This window comes from Aristolochia californica, unplaced genomic scaffold, assembly GCF_029961685.1.
Source record: "Aristolochia californica isolate CCGP_79_NKW_82.1479 unplaced genomic scaffold, dmAriCali1.0.hap1 SCAF_7, whole genome shotgun sequence".
Taxonomy (NCBI): Eukaryota; Viridiplantae; Streptophyta; class Magnoliopsida; order Piperales; family Aristolochiaceae; genus Aristolochia; species Aristolochia californica.
The window spans coordinates 38,485,978-38,503,885 of NW_027182268.1; the positions used below are offsets into that span (position 1 = coordinate 38,485,978).

General features: G+C 36.5%; 1 protein-coding gene across 1 annotated transcript; it reads right to left on the reverse strand.

Annotated features, from left to right (window-relative positions):
• Positions 1-198: 198 nt before the first annotated feature.
• LOC137936016 (uncharacterized) lies at positions 199-17,652 on the reverse strand. The gene is made up of 11 exons (XM_068780503.1): positions 17,541-17,652; positions 17,399-17,466; positions 15,854-15,935; positions 5,122-5,205; positions 4,209-4,248; positions 3,770-3,815; positions 3,513-3,571; positions 2,358-2,425; positions 794-871; positions 658-716; positions 199-551 (listed from the first exon to the last, which is right to left on the reverse strand). The coding sequence occupies exons 1-11, from the start codon at positions 17,594-17,596 to the stop codon at positions 466-468; spliced, it is 726 nt and encodes a 241-aa protein (XP_068636604.1). The 5' UTR covers positions 17,597-17,652; the 3' UTR covers positions 199-465.
• Between the last annotated feature and the right edge of the window lie 256 nt (positions 17,653-17,908).

Below are 17,908 nucleotides of genomic sequence, written 5' to 3' on the forward strand. Positions count from 1 at the left end.
TCACATGAACCTATTATTGGCACTAGTTTCCCTCCATCAATATCAGGCTTCCTATCTTCCTCTGTACCACTATAACCACTAGATCATCTCCATAGTTCTTACTTCTCACTTGTTGCAGGATCAGAATCGACATTAAACACTGATCTTAGCGTCAGCAACACTCATCATGTGTCGCCCATGACTTCATTACTCGGTCCAAACTCCAAACTCAGGTAGATCATTTATGGCAAATCAAACGTCATGTACGGGTAACCTTTACATATGTATTTTCCTTTCTAGCAAAAACCTGTTAAAGCTATACACAAGTTTATCAAAAAAAAATTGTGCAGATTAAGCCCCCTTAAAACATAACTTTGAACTTTAAAAGTTGATAATGATATACAAGAGCATCCTAAAAGAACCCCCAGCTCTGTTAAAACTGGCTACTAAAAGCTTTTCTTCAAGCCACATTACACCATTCTGCACTTATGGAAACATTCCCTCCAGAAACTCCTCAAAATTGTCATCCAGGTCAGTCTTCCCACTATCTGCCATGGTTGAAGCCCTTTGTTCTGCACCAAAGGTGCAAATTATGAATATTCAAAGACGGAAATTATAACATTCCACTCTTTACTCTATAGTAACAAAAACGATATTGAACCCTTAAAAATGCACCACCTTTTTTCTTCCAGTAACTAGTAGAACGTTCATCATCTGAATCACTGTGATTTCTCTCCCTAGAAAAAATGAAACACGAGTGAGCTTGCCTGGAAAGATGCTACTCCTACGAAGAAAAACATGGTTCAGTCAGTACCTCTTTCTTTTGTGCTTCTCCTTTTCTTCCAATTTCTCTTTTTCCTTCAGTTTTTTGTATACGAGTTTTTCTGCGCATCTGCAAGAAAATAAAGGACAAGCTAGAATATCAATGCCAGAGTGATACATCAACTACAAGGTTAATTGGTTGGAACATCATGCTACAGACCAAAGGCTCATTGACAGACCTTTTTTAATGCTTTAATGGCGTATCTGTTGTGGTTCTTGTTATTAAATTAGTTAAGAATGGTAACAACTATATCCTGCATGCTCAGCATGACAAATTCAGATTGGTTCTTTCAATAAACTACACAATAGATTAAGGATTCCCAAAGTTTAAAGGAAGTTCTAGAATTTCTACTTTTCCATTCACCAACTAAGAACACCTCTAGCTTGATCCCATGTAATCCAGAAGCAGACTAGTGTCGCTTTCACAATCAAATGGATGAAACAAACAGGGTCATCTTCTCATCAACAGCTAATAGGCTCACACTCAGAAATCACTTGAATAGATTTATGCATCATCAAATTAGTGAAACTGTTTTTTTTTTTTTTTCATCAAAAAAAAATTAAAGTCAAGTTCGCCGGTGGCAAACCAGAAATTCTGCCTTTGACAGATGGCCACACTTTTAAACCGTTGAGGTACCAGCAATTGTATGAAAAGAAATAGAAGAATCAAAATAATCAGGTTCAAAAGAAAAGGCAACTCCCTACATCCACTCCAGGTAATTGAACATGTCACTCATTTGACTCTTGACCAGCCACACAAATAGTTCATCTGAATCTCACTTTGCATATTAAAATATTTCAAAATATTTTAAGGAAAAAGAAAAGGAGAAAAAAAAAAAGTTTCACCAATTTATGAATGCACTTCAAAGCTCCCTCTCTATGGATTCTCTTCTCCACCAGGCCAGCAACAAAATGATTTTCACTTAGGTAGCACTAGAGTCCCTAGAGAAGAACTACAGGGCCAAGATCCATCAGTTTCTGGTTCTGTAGGGTTCGATTGACTCTATAAAATCTGATGCCCACATTTTCAGAATAGGTTTGAGTACGGTATGCTAACCACTTTCATTCTCAACCAGTCGGCCAATCCAAGCAAGCATTAGTCAAAGGGTAAGATGGGAAACCAGATGCATGTGCACCTAACAATAAGGTCTCTCAGAAGGCACTAGGTTGGGCCAATTTGTGTGTACCAGTATACTGTCTGCTCATACCATACTTTGCTGGACTTTTAGGTGCCCAACATGGCAAGTGTCCCAGCTGCAGAAACAATGTTTTCCCTTCCAATCTATGAGCTCATCTCTCTTGATTTCAAATTTCTAAAGAGACTAAATGTTTTCACATATAAGGGATCAAATCTTTGCCAATTTGAACGTCTTCACATATATGTTCATCCTTTTAGCACTTCCATGTTCTTTTTCCTTTTCAAGTACCAATGGAAAAACAGTACACTTAATTTCGTTAACCCCGCCTTACTATATCATGGCAATTAATTTAGCAAACCTGCTATACAAAAACAGTTCCACTAGACAAGGATGAGACAATGTCAAGAAGAAACATACCTTTTGCAAGCAACAAGTTTCACAAGAGCCTGTTTGTTTTCACCTGCTTCAAAGTAGCAGAAATTCACCTGCGAGAAAAGCAAAAACATGATATACATAACAGTGACAAAAATGTTGGTATGCAAATCATTGAGAAATAAGATGTCATTAAGCTTTGGAAATTACATGAGCTACTACCAAGAAGGTTCAGATAGTTCAGAATTGACTCTCCTTGACAACAGCTTTTCACTTTCTCCTTCATAAAGTTATGTTACGAGAAGATCTGACAGTAAATCGCATAATAAAAGGGCACTACACCAGTAACACAAAGACAAGAGAGACACACAAACAGAGAGACAGAGAGAGAGAGAGCAAATATTCTTTGTTTGAAGTTGACCATGAGAAAACACAAAGGGGCAGGAAAACTGTTGAGTGGCCAGATTAAAGTAAAACTGGTGCAGACCAGGTTAAACCACCACGTCCACCAGAATGATATATTAATTGAAATAAGAGTAGAAAATCTTCCACCGACATATTTATTCGTTACTTACTTAGAATCCTGGGAAAAAAGACTGTTTGACTGGATCTTTGGAATCTAGAGTTTTAGGTAAATCTGATCTAGCATTTCATGATTATTGCTCTTGTTCATGTCCTATGTTCAAAATTCTACACCAACTGTTAATTTGATTCAAACCACCTTGAAGGGCTGGGAAACAGAAGTAAATGCTAACAGATGCAGAGACTTGCCCCTATGTCATACATAAGAAAGGCAGTATAAAAGTAAGAAGATCACCATAGAAAAGAGAAAATGAAAAAAAAAAAAAATCCTGACTCCTGCACTAAAGGAAAGAATTCTTACTTTAACTAGATTATAATTAGGGATAATCCGAATATTAGTCTTCAAAAAATAAGCTGGAGATTTTGGAACTATATCATGTGCTTGCTTTATTTTCTTCTTTATTTTTAAGTACCTGTAGAGCTGGTGATTATAACAATATGTAACTTGACATCCAATACAATCAGAACAGGATATGAAATACAAGAACATTGAAGCTACAATACTGATGTAAATTGTAAACACCTAACTTGAGTAATTTCTTTCAGCTAGTTAGCCATAGGATGGAAAGTAACAACTCAACACACAAAATACAAAGACCAAGGTAGTGCAAAACGTGCCTCATAACTTGCTAATCCCTCTCTCCCATCACAATGCTTGTTACCACACACAAACTGCCCTGTAAACAAGAGGTCATGAGTCGTCTATTAGCCCTACTGAAAATTAATTAGCAACCTGCAAAATTAAAATGGAAAAGAAATAATTGTTTTAAGGAATTATATAAGATTGCAATCCCTGAGTAGAATATATAATTAAAAGACAACACAATATGTAAAAACAACAGACTACAAAAATGACAAGGAATAGATGGAATTACCCTTTCCAGATATGACCTCCTTCTCTGTCCTCCACCTGAGCCCAATCTGTACATCAGGAACACAGCACTCAAAAAGGTGATGTTTCACCATTTAAAGACTAACAATAAAGTAGAACTTTTGGCACGACTAGAAACTCTAGTTTGCAAATCTGAGAAACCAGTATGTTATTCACTAAAATTGTTTTTTTTTTTAGAGTGGTGGCCTGAAATTTAAAATCATCAAAACTTATCCTCCCAAAATTCCACCTCAAAAAAAGAAAAGATATAGAGCAGCAGAAAAAACAGAAACAAAAAGATGAATAAAGAAAAAATTAATCCGTTTAAAAAAAAGTAAAATCTCCATCAAGACAAAAACAAGTACATTGAAATTAATTTTTTACAGTTTTTTTTTTTGGCATTTTGACAGACAATAAGCACATATGCCCTGCACAAATCATACCTTCCCACTCTTATATCGTGACATATCAGCAATGCAGTATCTTTAGTAAGTCAAGGAATCCAACCAGAAAGGGCTTCTAGTATCTAATTGTGTAAAGAAGCCATTAGAGGTAGAAGCAAGGAAATCCCATCAATCATTCAGATGACACCAAAGATTAATAAATGTACAGTGAGAGACCGACGAAATTGGGAAGAAGTATCAAAACCATCTCCTATCATTTAATACTGGTGAAAAATGAGAAATTTTCAATGTAGATAACTTTTTATCCACTATCAATTATTTCCATGGTGACAACACCACTCATTCTCTACAATGTGTAGACTATCACCTTTAATACCCTTCCATTTTTTTCAATAACAAAATGCCCTCATCTACCACTTTTTTTTTGACTCCTGGTGAAATTAAAAGTCAAGACATTACACTAGAACCGCAACTCCCTCCCCCCATGTGAGGCCCAAGTCATCTCCCTCTTGAAGGAAGATAAAATTGTTTAGCTCCAAAAAAAAAGACCAAATTCCTTGTGGATATATAATGAGTGGATGTCACTTGACATTTCATTCTCTCATCTCCTCAACGTCAGCCTTCACCACTCAAGATGAGCAATAACACCTTTCTAAGGGAAACCCAACCTTTGCCTTGAAATTTAAAATAAGAAATAAGGTATCAATCACAGAAAAGGTGAGAAGTTTGTATTCACAACCAAGACTGGTAGATGCACTATTAATAGAGGAAGATTATTGTTCGACACAAAAACCAAAAGAGAGGTAAATAACCAAAAACCACAACATGCTCCCTGTTGAGGTTGTCAAACACTGGGAATAAACATAATAAAGGGCCTTTAAGCCTAATTACTACTAAGAAAATCTTGAAAGTTAAAAATAATTGTGACATTAGATCAAATTACAAAGGATACTCTTTAAATAGTTTGCCATAGTAGCGCTTCACCAGTCTTTGCTCCCAAGATGGGTTCATGTCATCTTCCTCAGAACGGATAAACCTTGGAGTAAAGGAGAACATTAGAAGTTTACAGTCCAGAAGAAATAATACAAACCAAACATAAGATTGCTACACAAGTTTACATCCCACAAAAAGGCAGTGTAATCATCCTACTTATCTGTGTAGATGACATTAAGAGAAGGAACATTTTGGTCTTCTTCTTCTTCTACTACTACTGCTTCAATACCCATACTGATTGAAAACTCAGTTTTTTTTCCTTTCTATGCATCTTTCTGGTCACAACAAGACCTATTATATACAACCCTTAAGAACATAACAGTATAACTTTTAGAAAATCAAGTCAATAAGTTTTTGAAGTTTTCCGGACTCATAGGAATCTATAGAATGGTAAGATCAACTCCTTTTCCTTTTAGAATGATCGAATCTGTTTATCTTACTTGCAGGTTTTAACTCATCCGTTGATATTTCCCTGTTTCTAACTTTTGCCTTCTCCTTTGTTAGATTTCAACAGGGATCAATTCAAGTGACCTTTTCTTTCTTGGTGTGTTCTAATACAACTGGATTTGGTCAATCTATTTTTCTTGCTCTAGTTCTTTATTTATGTCCCTATGTTTACCCCTATCTCGTCTCCAAATTAACATCTAAATAGCCTTTAAGGAAGTTTTAGATAGTACTTTGTCAATTACCCCAGCTAATACCTCCTCAATCATCACCTACTTAGAAACCAAGTTTGAGATTCAATGAAACACAACAGTCAAGCAAGTGCTTATAAGTCTGCGAAAAGATTGTTTTTTTGTGCAAAATCCTTCCACAAGCATATGACTAAGGATCCTCCAAACGCCATTGCTGATAATGTTGATAAATATGAGAAGTAGATCCAAGAGGATCACAAATCCTAAATTGGATGAGTAACAATATGGAGGAAGAGGCATCCCATACTGTTATCCATTAGCAAAAGAGATTTGGAATGAACTACAGAAGTCGTATTCATTGAAAATTTGCTGAGATTATCTGATATATTTCAGGAGATGAATAGAGACAAAGAAAGGGATTCTTCATGCTTTTTTTGCTAAATTTCAGGCTCGATTTGAAGAATCGGCCACCTCTTACAGACTTGTCACCATAGTTGAAGCACATGAAGTAGTGGTGGCTGCTTTTTTTTCTTGCCAAGATTTCTTTTTTGAACTTTTCAGTGATGAATAATGAGTAGAAAGCATAAAAGGGGGGGAGAGGCCAAGTCTCAAGCCTCAGAGAAGAGGGAAACAGTTAAACAGTGTGCAGTATACAGAGTATGTAGCAGCTCAATCAGTAATATCATTAATTTCATCAAATAAGTACCTGAAACTCCAGGAGGAGGTGTATGCTTTGCCTGAAAGTTCATTAAGTTGTATGGTTTTCCAACCCACTGGATTGACCAACAACTTGTCTGTGTCAACCTGGATTTTAACGGGACAGGTCGAGATGGGCAGTCAGACTCTCCACTTTGTTTTAAGTGAGTCCACTCCAACCCACCCTGAGTCCAGCATTGGACTCGGGATGAGCCGACCCAAACTGGGTTTTGAAAAATGGGTTGGTCCAATTCGGTGTCAGAGAACCTGTTAAGTGGCACATCTCCTTTAAACATCATTGGGCTGGTGAAGTGCAGTGAGTATAGCTTAACTCCTGAGAAGCACCTTAATTCTGGTGCTACCTGTATACCCTTGTGTCAGCAGTGCTATTTGCGCTCCTAAGTTTATGCCGCAATGATATAATTAAACTATTACATAGGTCTTTCATAAATTGGTACCTTAAGTTAGGTAGCCATTGGTATTTCAGCCTACGTATTGCTCTCCAGAAATGTGAAGATCTGCATAGTGCAGTGTCAGTGGGAATCCATAGCAACAATGGGTAGTTGTATTTGGAAGAGCCCATTTTTTCCATAATCCATGCTGCTCAGTTGCAAACCTCCAGCAACATGGCTGACAATGCTTGGTTCATTTGTTTCTCTTTATTCCAACTCCACCACCATTTCTTTCAACAAACAGTACCCCATTAGATTAGAAGGTATTTAAAATTTTCCAAGGCTCCCCACAGTAAAAACATTTATCCACTGCCTATGTTAAAGTCTATGATGCTTGCTTGGGATGGAATAAAGATACGAGGTAGTTTGGCAAACACAAAAGAATTGATTTGATTAAAGTGGCTTGCCTACTAGGGAGAGAAGTTCTCCTCTTCATGGGGATAACCACCTCCGATATCTTTCAATAAGTCCATACATGCATTGGGCGCTTTCCAATGATGAGTGGAATTCTAAGGTATATAGAAGGTAGATCAATTTACTCTACACTCAAGTCCTTGCTAATGCCTGAACTTGATCTTCAGCCACAATAATTCCTGAAATTTCAAACTAGTCCAAATTCACCTTTTGCCCTGAAATCACTCCAAATAGTTGCAGCAGCACTTTCAAATTTAGCACCTCTTCCTCAATACAAACCGTGCTATCAGCAACCTGTAGGTGGGGACTTGGAGTGAAGATGAACCTGGGCTGAACCTTGTTATCCAACCTTTCTCTTAACATTGTTGCAGCAGCACACTCAAATTTAGCCCCTCTTACCCAATACACACCATGTTATCAGCAACTTGTAGGCAAGGACTTGGAGTGATGAAAACCTGGGCTGAACCTTGTTATCCAACCATTCTCCTGACCCATATACAGCAGTGGATACAGAACTCCCCTACATTGAAAAGTACAGGGGAGAGGATTTTCTTGTCTTAAACCTTTATTGCTCTTGAACCATCCCTATGACCGTGCCATTAATCAAAATTGAGAAGAAAGGACCTCATATGCTGGATGAAATCCACTTTCTTCGTTTGGGGTCAAATCCCATTCTTTCAAGAGTGTAGTCTAGAAGTCCAAGTTTAATCTATCAAACACTTTATCCGTATCTAGTTTAAACACTAATCCTTGCAGGCTCCTTCTTGACAAGATGAAGCCTTATCTTGAACCAATGCAGTCCCACATCATGTCCAAAGAGATTTCACTGTCCCTTGATAGTGGTTTTGACTTTTTGCACAAGTTATGCGATTTCTGGTTCCCTCGTCGAATATTAATTCTACTATTGACAGTACACCATAATATTAGTTCTCCTATGTGATAGTCCTCCAATGAATATATCACTTAGCTGCTGGGTGACTTTTGGAGTGAATTGTGTAATTCTCAATCAGGCGGCAGAAATAGTAGTAGAGGATGTAGACATGCATAGTCTACTCTCCATTGTACCTATTGATGTTAAGACCAAGCCATGAAATTGAATGGCCTAGGCAACCTCATGGAACTCCAGCTTAGGCTAATCAATTTGTATCATCAAAAGGCACTTCTATAGTATCTCAATCTACCACCAAGAACACTTCTATAGTATCTCAATCTACCACCAAGAAAGGTAAGGTGTCTGATAATAGCACACATTCACATGAGGAGAATGCCAGACTATTCAGCTATTATTGGCCTCATCATTTTTCTTCCACTACTGTGGCTACACCAAGCATGGCTTTAGTTTCTATACCTCCTCCCTATTCATTGATCATTGTCCACAGACTACTGATCATTAATTGCATCAGTTCTTGAACAACATGATCTCGCACCTATCCGAAATTCTTGATCTATTTTTTGGCTGATGGGCTTTTGGCATCAGGTAGGCTGTGCTTACCTATCTTTTTGTCAACTTTATCCTCAACAATGTACCACAGGTTCCATTAAGTGTAATTTCTGTCAGTAAACTAGCTTAATCCTTTTAAATTTTTCTATCACATTTTTTCCCACTCATTATATGTTTCAGGACTTGCGGATGAAAATGGCAATCAGTGGAGGTGTGAACCAGGAGATCTCCACCTAGACAAGCCACACCCAAAAAAGGCATTTATAACACCTCTGCCATCAAGTGGCATTGAAGTTTGGGTGAAAAATCTTTGGAGTCATTAAAGCATTGTGATTTGTGAACCATTATCACCATCAGTGTCGTCTTCAAAATGTGATTCCTAAACACCAAAGCCTGTCTTTTCCAAACAAGGATATATTAGCAGTATCTCAGTTCATATAATTAGTTAATTCTAATGTATGGGGGTTCTTCAATGTTCCTAGTGCTACTCGACTAAATATTTTGTACCATTAATAGAATTTTTTCCCAAATGATGTGGTTGTTTGTTATGAAATAGACAACTAAATTATTTCACTGTTTTTCATACTTTCTACATGAAAGTATTTATCATTTGCTGCCCATAACCTAAAAGTGAAAAATTGGGACTGAAAAGGAACTCAAATTAAACTGTATGTATAGGCTGGACTAAAAGCTTTTGATAAAATGTGAATCAGATTAAGAATTTAAGAAAAAAGAAATACAGTTGAGAAGAAACAGAAGAGAAGGAAAATAAAAGAGAGGAGTATGAGAGACGAATAACAGAAAAACAAGCCTGTTGAGCTGAAGAGAAATACTGCTGAGTGGTGGAAGATGGAGAGAGATGGAAGAGAGAAGAGAAGAACTAAGAAGATCAACAGAGGAAAGAGAAGAAGAGAAGTTTGAACGAGAGAGAGAGAACAAAAGAGTCTCAAGGAGAAGAGGCTTCCTTAAATTAGGTCAAGCCCTTCTCCTCTTTATTTATAATGGGTGAAAAATAATAAATAATGACAAAAGTACCCTTATCCATGGTTGGGTAAAATAAAAACCCCCAAATAAAGAGAAAGAGCAACTAAGGAAAAGTAAATATGAATACAGTTTTATCTTTAACACTCCCCCTAGAGCTGAGCTGGTACATAAACATAAAAACACCAAGCTTGGAACATGACCTACAAAGTGAAGCAGCTACAATTGCCATTGTAAGGAATATAGGGCCGCTAATCATTCTTGGAAAAAATATAGGGCATGCTAATGATTCCAACTTGTACCTTCTTCTGCACTTGATCTTGCCACCATACTTTGTTTCTTGCTCCTCCAAACAATAAGGTTTCAACAACCATAGTATAATAACCAAAAGTTGATTCCTATGATTAGGAGAACCTACCCCAATTTGCCTATGCAAAACTTTCAATATTGACATGTCCATGGCATTTATATAACAGTTGTTGTGCCGGATTACTTAAGACATCACAAATTCTTTCTAATGTTTATCAATGAGAAACCTGCCCACATCTACCTCATTACCAAATTCAGCACATAATTTAACATTTGGATCCATAATAGTGTCAAGAGGTCTACTTCCTAGCATGACAGTATTTTCTAGCAAATCCAACACAAACTTCTTTAAGACCATATCGAGATTGCAACACCTCAATGCCAAGAAAGTTTTAGTAAACCAAGTTCCTTGGTTAGAAACTCCCTACACAACCCTTTCTTTATCTGTTGAATCCAATCTTTATCACTGTCTATCAAAATGATATCATTAATATATACTACCATAAGAATCACACCCTGATTAGTATATTTGAGATAAACCAAATGGACCACTCCACACCTTTTAAAACCAAAACCAACGGCAGAACCTGTCCCTATACGTAATCTTAGTTTCTCGACTTACTATGACCGTTCTCTTTCCTTCAAGGATCACCGATCCAAATCAGCCATTGCCAAATCTATCTTCAGCTTGAGCTGATCCTGTTGTCTCAGAATGGTCACCATGTGGTGAAATCAGCCGTTCCCGACTCTTCTTCTTCAAATTCCGTCTCCTCTGTTTGATCGAAGTACAAGATCACCCCTTTCTCTGAACAGCAGGAAAACATCTTAGGCCATATTCAAGTCGATTGTGTAAACTGTTGGCTGGCCTGGAGATTCCAGCACCACACCATACACATCATGTATATAAATCGAACTAAGCAGTCTTCAGAAACGGCTGCTTATCAATCACCATCAGCTTCTTGTTGTCCATGAACTTGAGGAGCCTGTAAGAGTTTTTCTTGGCCCAGATATAGAACTGTCCTCCATGGTTTGTGTAGCAATAAATCCTATAGCATTGGTTGAGATTAGTTAACTTTATATACTATTCCGTTGTAAATAAACGATCTTATTGTAACGTAGATCCACCATATCATGATCTTGAAATTTTCTAATAATGGAAACAGCAACCTTAGACATCATCTCTATATCCGGTTCATATAACAACTTTGTTAAATTTTCCAAACCAATCACGTCGAGACTACTTCAGCACATAGATGGAATTCTTAAGCCACACACCTTCCTCTCAACTACAAATCTGTTAGGTTGTGACATGCAAAACTTCCTCATGAAGGTTACCATTAAGTAAAGCATTTTTTACATAACTGATTAATAGACCAACTGAAGTTGGCAGCAAGGGAGATAAGAACTCATACTGAATTAAGTTTAGCCATTGGAGAGAAGGGTTTTTTTGTAGTTAATGTCATATGATTAAGTGTAACATTTTGCAACTAACCTTTTCTTAAGACAAGCAATGCTACCACCAAGGTTGTGTTTGACTATAAAAACCCTACTATAGCCCACAGGTTTCTTACTATGTGATAGAGGTGTCAACTCTTATGTGTTATTGTCATACACAGCCATAATCTCTTCTTCCACGGCAACTTTCCACCATGAATCTTGTAAGGCCTCTTGATGATTTTTGGGAATAGACACAAAAGATAAGGTTGTGAGAAAAGAATAACAACTCAAAAACAACTTATGAGCAAAAACAAAGTTTGAAAGAAGGTAAGAAGTAGAAAACTTTCATAGAACACAAGACAAAAAGCTTTCCAAATGGCAATAGGTATATCATCATTATGTGGGCCAAATACAATAGGTGAGGAAGGAGAAGTACTAACACCAGCATCATTAGCAAAAAAACACAGGTGATTGGTTAGCTAGTGGAGAGAAGGTTTCATTGATGTTTTCATCCAATGGTTGAGGCAGAGGCTGGTCCAATGGCATAATAGGTCTAGGCATTCCTGCAAAAGCATTAAAATCAAGGGGAGAGTACCAGTACTAGAATAAAATGGCTGGTCCTTGAGAAAAGCAACATTAATAGATATAAAGATTTTATGTATGATGTAAGATAACAAACAAATCCTCTTTATTTCAAGAGTACCAGAGAAATATATACTTCCAAACTTTCGGATCAAATTTATTTCTACCAAGAGATAGGTTATGAGCAAAGCAAACACATTTGAACAGTCGAAGTGGAAGTGGAAAAGAATTAGAATTAGAAAAAAATAGTTGAAAAAGGAGATTTGTGACCAAGACACAAGAATGCATACGGTGAAAACTGCATAAGGCCAATAAAACTGAGGAAAATTCATGGAAACAATAATGCTCAGCCAACTTCCAATAAATTCACGTTTTTTTTCTTTCAACTACACCTTTTTGTTGAGGTGATATTTAGTGAATAACGTCTTCTATTTCACAATAGGAATTGAATTGGGAGGATAGATACTCTTGAGCATTATTAGACATAAAAACTTGCACATTGTTTTGGAATTAAGTTTCAACCATTGCACAAAATGATTCAAAAACAGAAAACACTTTAAATCTTTCTTTCATTAAATAGATCCAAATGATACAAGTACAATCATCCAAAAATATGACAAAATATCAAGATAGAGTAATATTAGATACTTGTACTGGTCACCACACATAGGAATGAACTAAAGAAAATGGGCTAGAACTAATCTTCTCAAAACAAGAAGAAAATAATTCTATGGTGTTTACTCAACTTACAAAACTCACAAGACAAGCCACTAACAAACTTCAAGGAAGAAACTAGAGACTGCAACAAAGATAAAAACGAATGACCTAGTCAATTATGCCATTGCATTGTAGTGCCTATTGATTTGATGTGGCCATTGCTGAAATCACTTTATTGTCCAAATAATAGAGACCTCCTCATTCATAGCCTCTACGAGTCACCTATTTGGTCTGGATGTCCTAAAAACACATTAAGATGGTAAAAAAGGTTACACAACAGCCAAGTTCTTTTGTTATTTGACTTACTGATATGAGGCTTAGAGAAAACTGTGGGACAAAGAGCATTGGAAAGAGATAAAGATAGAGATGGAGAGGAAGTATAAAGGTCTTGTAGTTCAGATTGAGAGCCATCAGCAATAAAAAAATCGACTAGTTAGACAAGGAGACAAAGAGGATAAATACCAATTTTCCCAGTAAGATGATCAAAAGCACCTGAATCAATAATCCAAGGAGAAAAAACTAGAATATGAAAGAAAAGAGAAAGTATTGTAGTTATAACAGTAGCAGATTGGAGTACTAGATCATGTGATCAACATACCCTTGAGTTTCTAGAAGGTTTCATCATCCTCGTCTGTAAGAACTCTCTAGCCTTTAGAAGAGTCAATGCATCCTTCTTCATTGGGTTTAGATGTTGCATTTGTTTGACTGATAGTAGAAAAAGGCTGATTTTCCATGCTTCCAGCACTTTTTAACAACATGATTAGATAAACCGCAATATGTACAGCCATGGTGTTAGAGGGATCATTTACACCTCAACCTCGGCCTCGTCCATTATTACAATTTCTTCTTCCTTGAGAAAATATGGCAGATGTCTTTGTGAGCATGAGTTGAGAATCAGTTGCTTTTGCTAGAATCCGACGCATAGTGGCACAAATATTATCAAAGGATGGCTTTCATGCAACTGAGGACTTAAGATTTTGTCATATCAAGGTATGGCTTCAAATTAGCAAGGAAAATAGCATCAACCAATGCCTTCCCTTGCTTTTCTAGAACATCTATGTCAGCTGAATAAGGTTGCACCAATTTCCATTCTTGTACAAAACCTCTGATTCAAGCAAAGTACTCATTGAGATTAACTCCTTGCTCGGTGGTGTACAGAGCCTAAAATACATCATAAGGCCTTTGGAAGCTGTCAGAACTAGAATATAGCTTTCCACACGTGTCCCATATAATCTTTGCAGTTTAGGTAAACAATGTTGTCCACCACAAACTCTTTCATGCTATTTTATTAACCAACTAATCACCAGAGTGTCCTCCTTCAGCCACTTCTTGTAACTAGAGTCTTCCTCATTATTGGAAGGAGGTGACATAGAAAGATGATCAGCAAGGTCAAGAGAGAAAAGACGTTTTATTGACTAAGATCATGAAAGATAATTGGACAGGCCTTTAAGTGGGAAAGTAGTTATTTTCAAAAAAATGAGTTTTTCCAAATTCATTGGAAGAAGAGTGCAAAATTTCAGCCATGTTTATAAGAACATGGGGCTACAGCTTACTCTAAGAAACAAGATTTGATTTTCTCAAAGAGAGAAAAAGAGGTAAGATGAATTCAAGTGTTTATAGTGACCACTTGAAAAACAATTAATATGCACCAAGAATGATGCTTGAAACTTTCAAAGACCAGACTTTCTTAATTTATAAAAAACTTAACTCCACCAATACATCAAGTAATCTCACAGCCAAGAAAGGACTTTAAAGGCAAGGAAAGTGAGTAAACTTGCCAAAAAAGCAAAGGAACAATGCTGGTTTCTTATTGGGCACAGAAATAATGCATGAACCAAACCAAACATGATTTTTTTCGGAAACCCTAATTATTTCACGTTATATCAAAATTCTCCAGCCCAAAAAACAGGAGACTCGAAGACTGACAAAGAAGAGAAAGTTTTAAATTTAGAAGATCAACTAAATGAACTTGAAGGCAATGACCATGGCGTTCTTAAAAAAAAAAAAAGCATGGTTTTGACGGGCATGATGGCCATAAAACCGCCTGTTGTCTCAGGCGGAAAGATGGATTAGACAGCAGGAAACACAACGAACTAAAGAGGGAAAAAAACCTTGCTCCGTACTTACCTAGTTGAGGAAGATACCAACCTTCTTGCAAAAACATAATTGAGCAGTTCAAAAATAGGCCCTAGCATTCCTGATTTGGTGTCATGTTAAATTCCAAGGCCATAATCCATGTTACACTTAGTTTATGTGAGAGTGGTGGGAGAGAGAGAGATGGAAGAGAAGAACTAAGCTCAAGAAGGAGAGAGAAGAGAAGAGACAAGAAATTAGGACAAGAGAGAGAACAAAGGAGACTCGAGGAGAAGAGGCACTTCTGAATTAGGTTGAACCCTTCTGCACCTTTTTATTTACAGTGAGTGAAAAACATTACACAATGACAAAAAGTACCCTTCATCATAGTTGGGTAAAATAAAAAATCCTAAATAAAGAGCAAGAGCAACTAAGGGAAAGTAAATATGAATACAACTTTATCTTTAACAACATTACTAACTGTTCAACTCTCTTTAATCCCATTTAACTGTACAATAAACTTACAGAATGCTCCTTGGGACAATTAACACAAAAAAAAAAAACTTTATAGAGACACAGATAACCCTAATATAAGTACCCAAACTTATACAAGTCAGAAAAGAAAACAAGAAAAAAGAGTATATTATTGAACATGCTTAGGGTTTTAGAGTTAATCAAATACATAGTTAATAAACCTACCAAATTCTTGATAAAGTTATCCAACTTTATATAAACCAGCATGAAGATATTTTTACAATGACATACTTTAACAAGATGAAAAGGAAGAATCTGTCTAAAGTTCCATCAGAACGTGCAATTCAAGCTGATCTGATGCCCATGCAGAGTCAGGTGAAATCTATGAACCAGTTAAACAAAAAATAAAAAAATAAAATTACAGAGCAGGAATCAGATAACCAGGCATAAATGTAATTCCAGTTAAGTAGATGATCAAACCTGTACCCTTCTCTAAGGGTATCTTGATCAGTTTTAATAGGCAACACATTATTTGGATCTCTTGCCTTTCCATAAAAGTCAACTGCAAAAACAAAATAGAAGTTGAAAACCTGTATGAGTTGAAATAAGAACCTGAAAATGCCATACGAACTTTGAGAATAATAAAAAAGCCAAATTCTTAAAAATTAAAATATTTAAAAGTTCAGACAAGACAACAAATTAAACATCTGATTAAGCTCTATGTCAATAGCCCCAGATGCTTATTAATCAGCACGACAGGAACAACAAAATATACATTAAACATTAGAAGAATTTATGAATAAAAATAAATAAAAGGGAGAACATTGCATACAAAACAGATGTGTTAAAGATGAATCCAGGTCTATTCCAAAATGACTAGCCGAAGTTAGGAAGTTTTTCCCCAACCGATAACCATAGGATTTTTTCTAACATTACCCTATGTGGAAATATCTCCACTAACGAGATGCAAGACATAAATTGTTGGAAAGCTGTTTGAACCATTCCATGCCATATAATAGATTAACTTAGTAGAAAAATGTCAAACTTTTTAAAGCTTTATTGTGACAAGTACGCACTTGATATAGCAAAGACTTCCAAGCAATGATCAAAAATTAAAATCCTTGTATAGATAAACATGCCTAAATCATTGTTAGCTTAAACAAAGAGTGCTCATTGAAGATCCAGTCATTGACTACGTCTAAAAAAAATTAAACTCAGCAATCATTGTGAATTTTCTGTCAGTGTTACGTGCCACTACCTTAGACCAATGACTTATAAGTATGAAATAGAGCAGGTACTTTAAATGATTTCTATAGCAAATCATGCACAGGAAACACGTGTCTGACAAAAAACTTCCAGAATGAAAGTGTATAATAGGACCGAAGTAGCTCGTTATGTTTCCATGTGAGGACGTGTGTAGCCCCCTTACTTGTTGTTTGAGGAGGGGACTGTTCATCATCCTCTTGCTCTTGGATGCAGGGGATCCAACAAATAAAATGCTCGCTATTTGTTGTACTATTCCTCAACATCCCTTTCCTATAATGAAGTATTAACTAGTTATATTTCCATGTAAGGACGTGTGTAGCCCCCTTCCTTGTTCTTTGAGGAGGGGATTGTTCATCATCCTCTTGCTCTTGGACGCTGGGATCTAGCAAAAACAATGCTCGGTATTTGTTGTACTGTCCCTCAGCATCCCTTTCCTATAATGAAGTATAAGAAAACAGTTACTTTGTTATATTTACCATGATTAGAGTAAACTTTCTTTAATATCATTTAACGGCTTAATAGTATTGGTTAGCTCCATAGCCACAAAGGGTTTCCTAACGGTCTTGAGTTCAAGTCTCACGAGAGAAAGGGTTGGTGACTTCAGTATAATCAAGACTCAAAGAAATACGATACTGATAAACAATGAGACTGTGCCTTTCAAAAAGACTGAGAGACAACCTCAAAAAGCAGAGGCATACTAATATTCTTTTCGACAAAAAAATGAATGATTTGAAACAAACGAAAGATCCATTTGACTACCATAATCCTTCACAAATTTCTTGTGGCGATCGTATGCATTGAGCCCTCGAATGTGAGCTTGATATTGCCTGCAATAAGAGGGATATGATGTCTTTTGTCGATAAAAAACGATTTCCGAAGTCAAATTTGAGAAATAACTTACTGCTTTCTCTCTTCTCTTTCGAAAATAGCCGATTTCAGAGAACCCAACGACGCCATGTCGAAGGAATTCGACGAAACCTTTGTGAGACTTTCGGCAGTCGCGGTGGTCGGGTGTCGCGGGGTTGGCTTTTGTATGCTATGAGCGAAAGAGCTAAATTAAAAGAGAGATAATTTTGAATTAGTGTGCTTAATAAAACTGTAATAAAATATGTTTCATACTAATTCAAAAATATATTTAGTGAAACCTCCGTCCATGATATTCTTTTTATACTCCATATTAATTTTGGTTTTGTGCTACGTATTACTATGAGAGTCACGTATGACTCTTCTATATATGCTATTCAACATTCCCTCTCAAGCGTTTTAATG

Excerpts from the sequence above, each read along its gene's own strand:
- LOC137936016 (XM_068780503.1), bottom strand. The coding sequence starts at position 17,596 with ATGGCGTCGTTGGGTTCTCTGAAATCGGCTATTTTCGAAAGAGAAGAG. Across the intron at positions 17,467-17,540 it reads GAAAGAGAAGAGAGAAAGCA|GCAATATCAAGCTCACATTC; the intron begins GTAAGTTATTTC and ends CTCTTATTGCAG. Across the intron at positions 2,426-3,512 it reads AGGGATTAGCAAGTTATGAG|GTGAATTTCTGCTACTTTGA; the intron begins GCACGTTTTGCA and ends CTTTTCTCGCAG.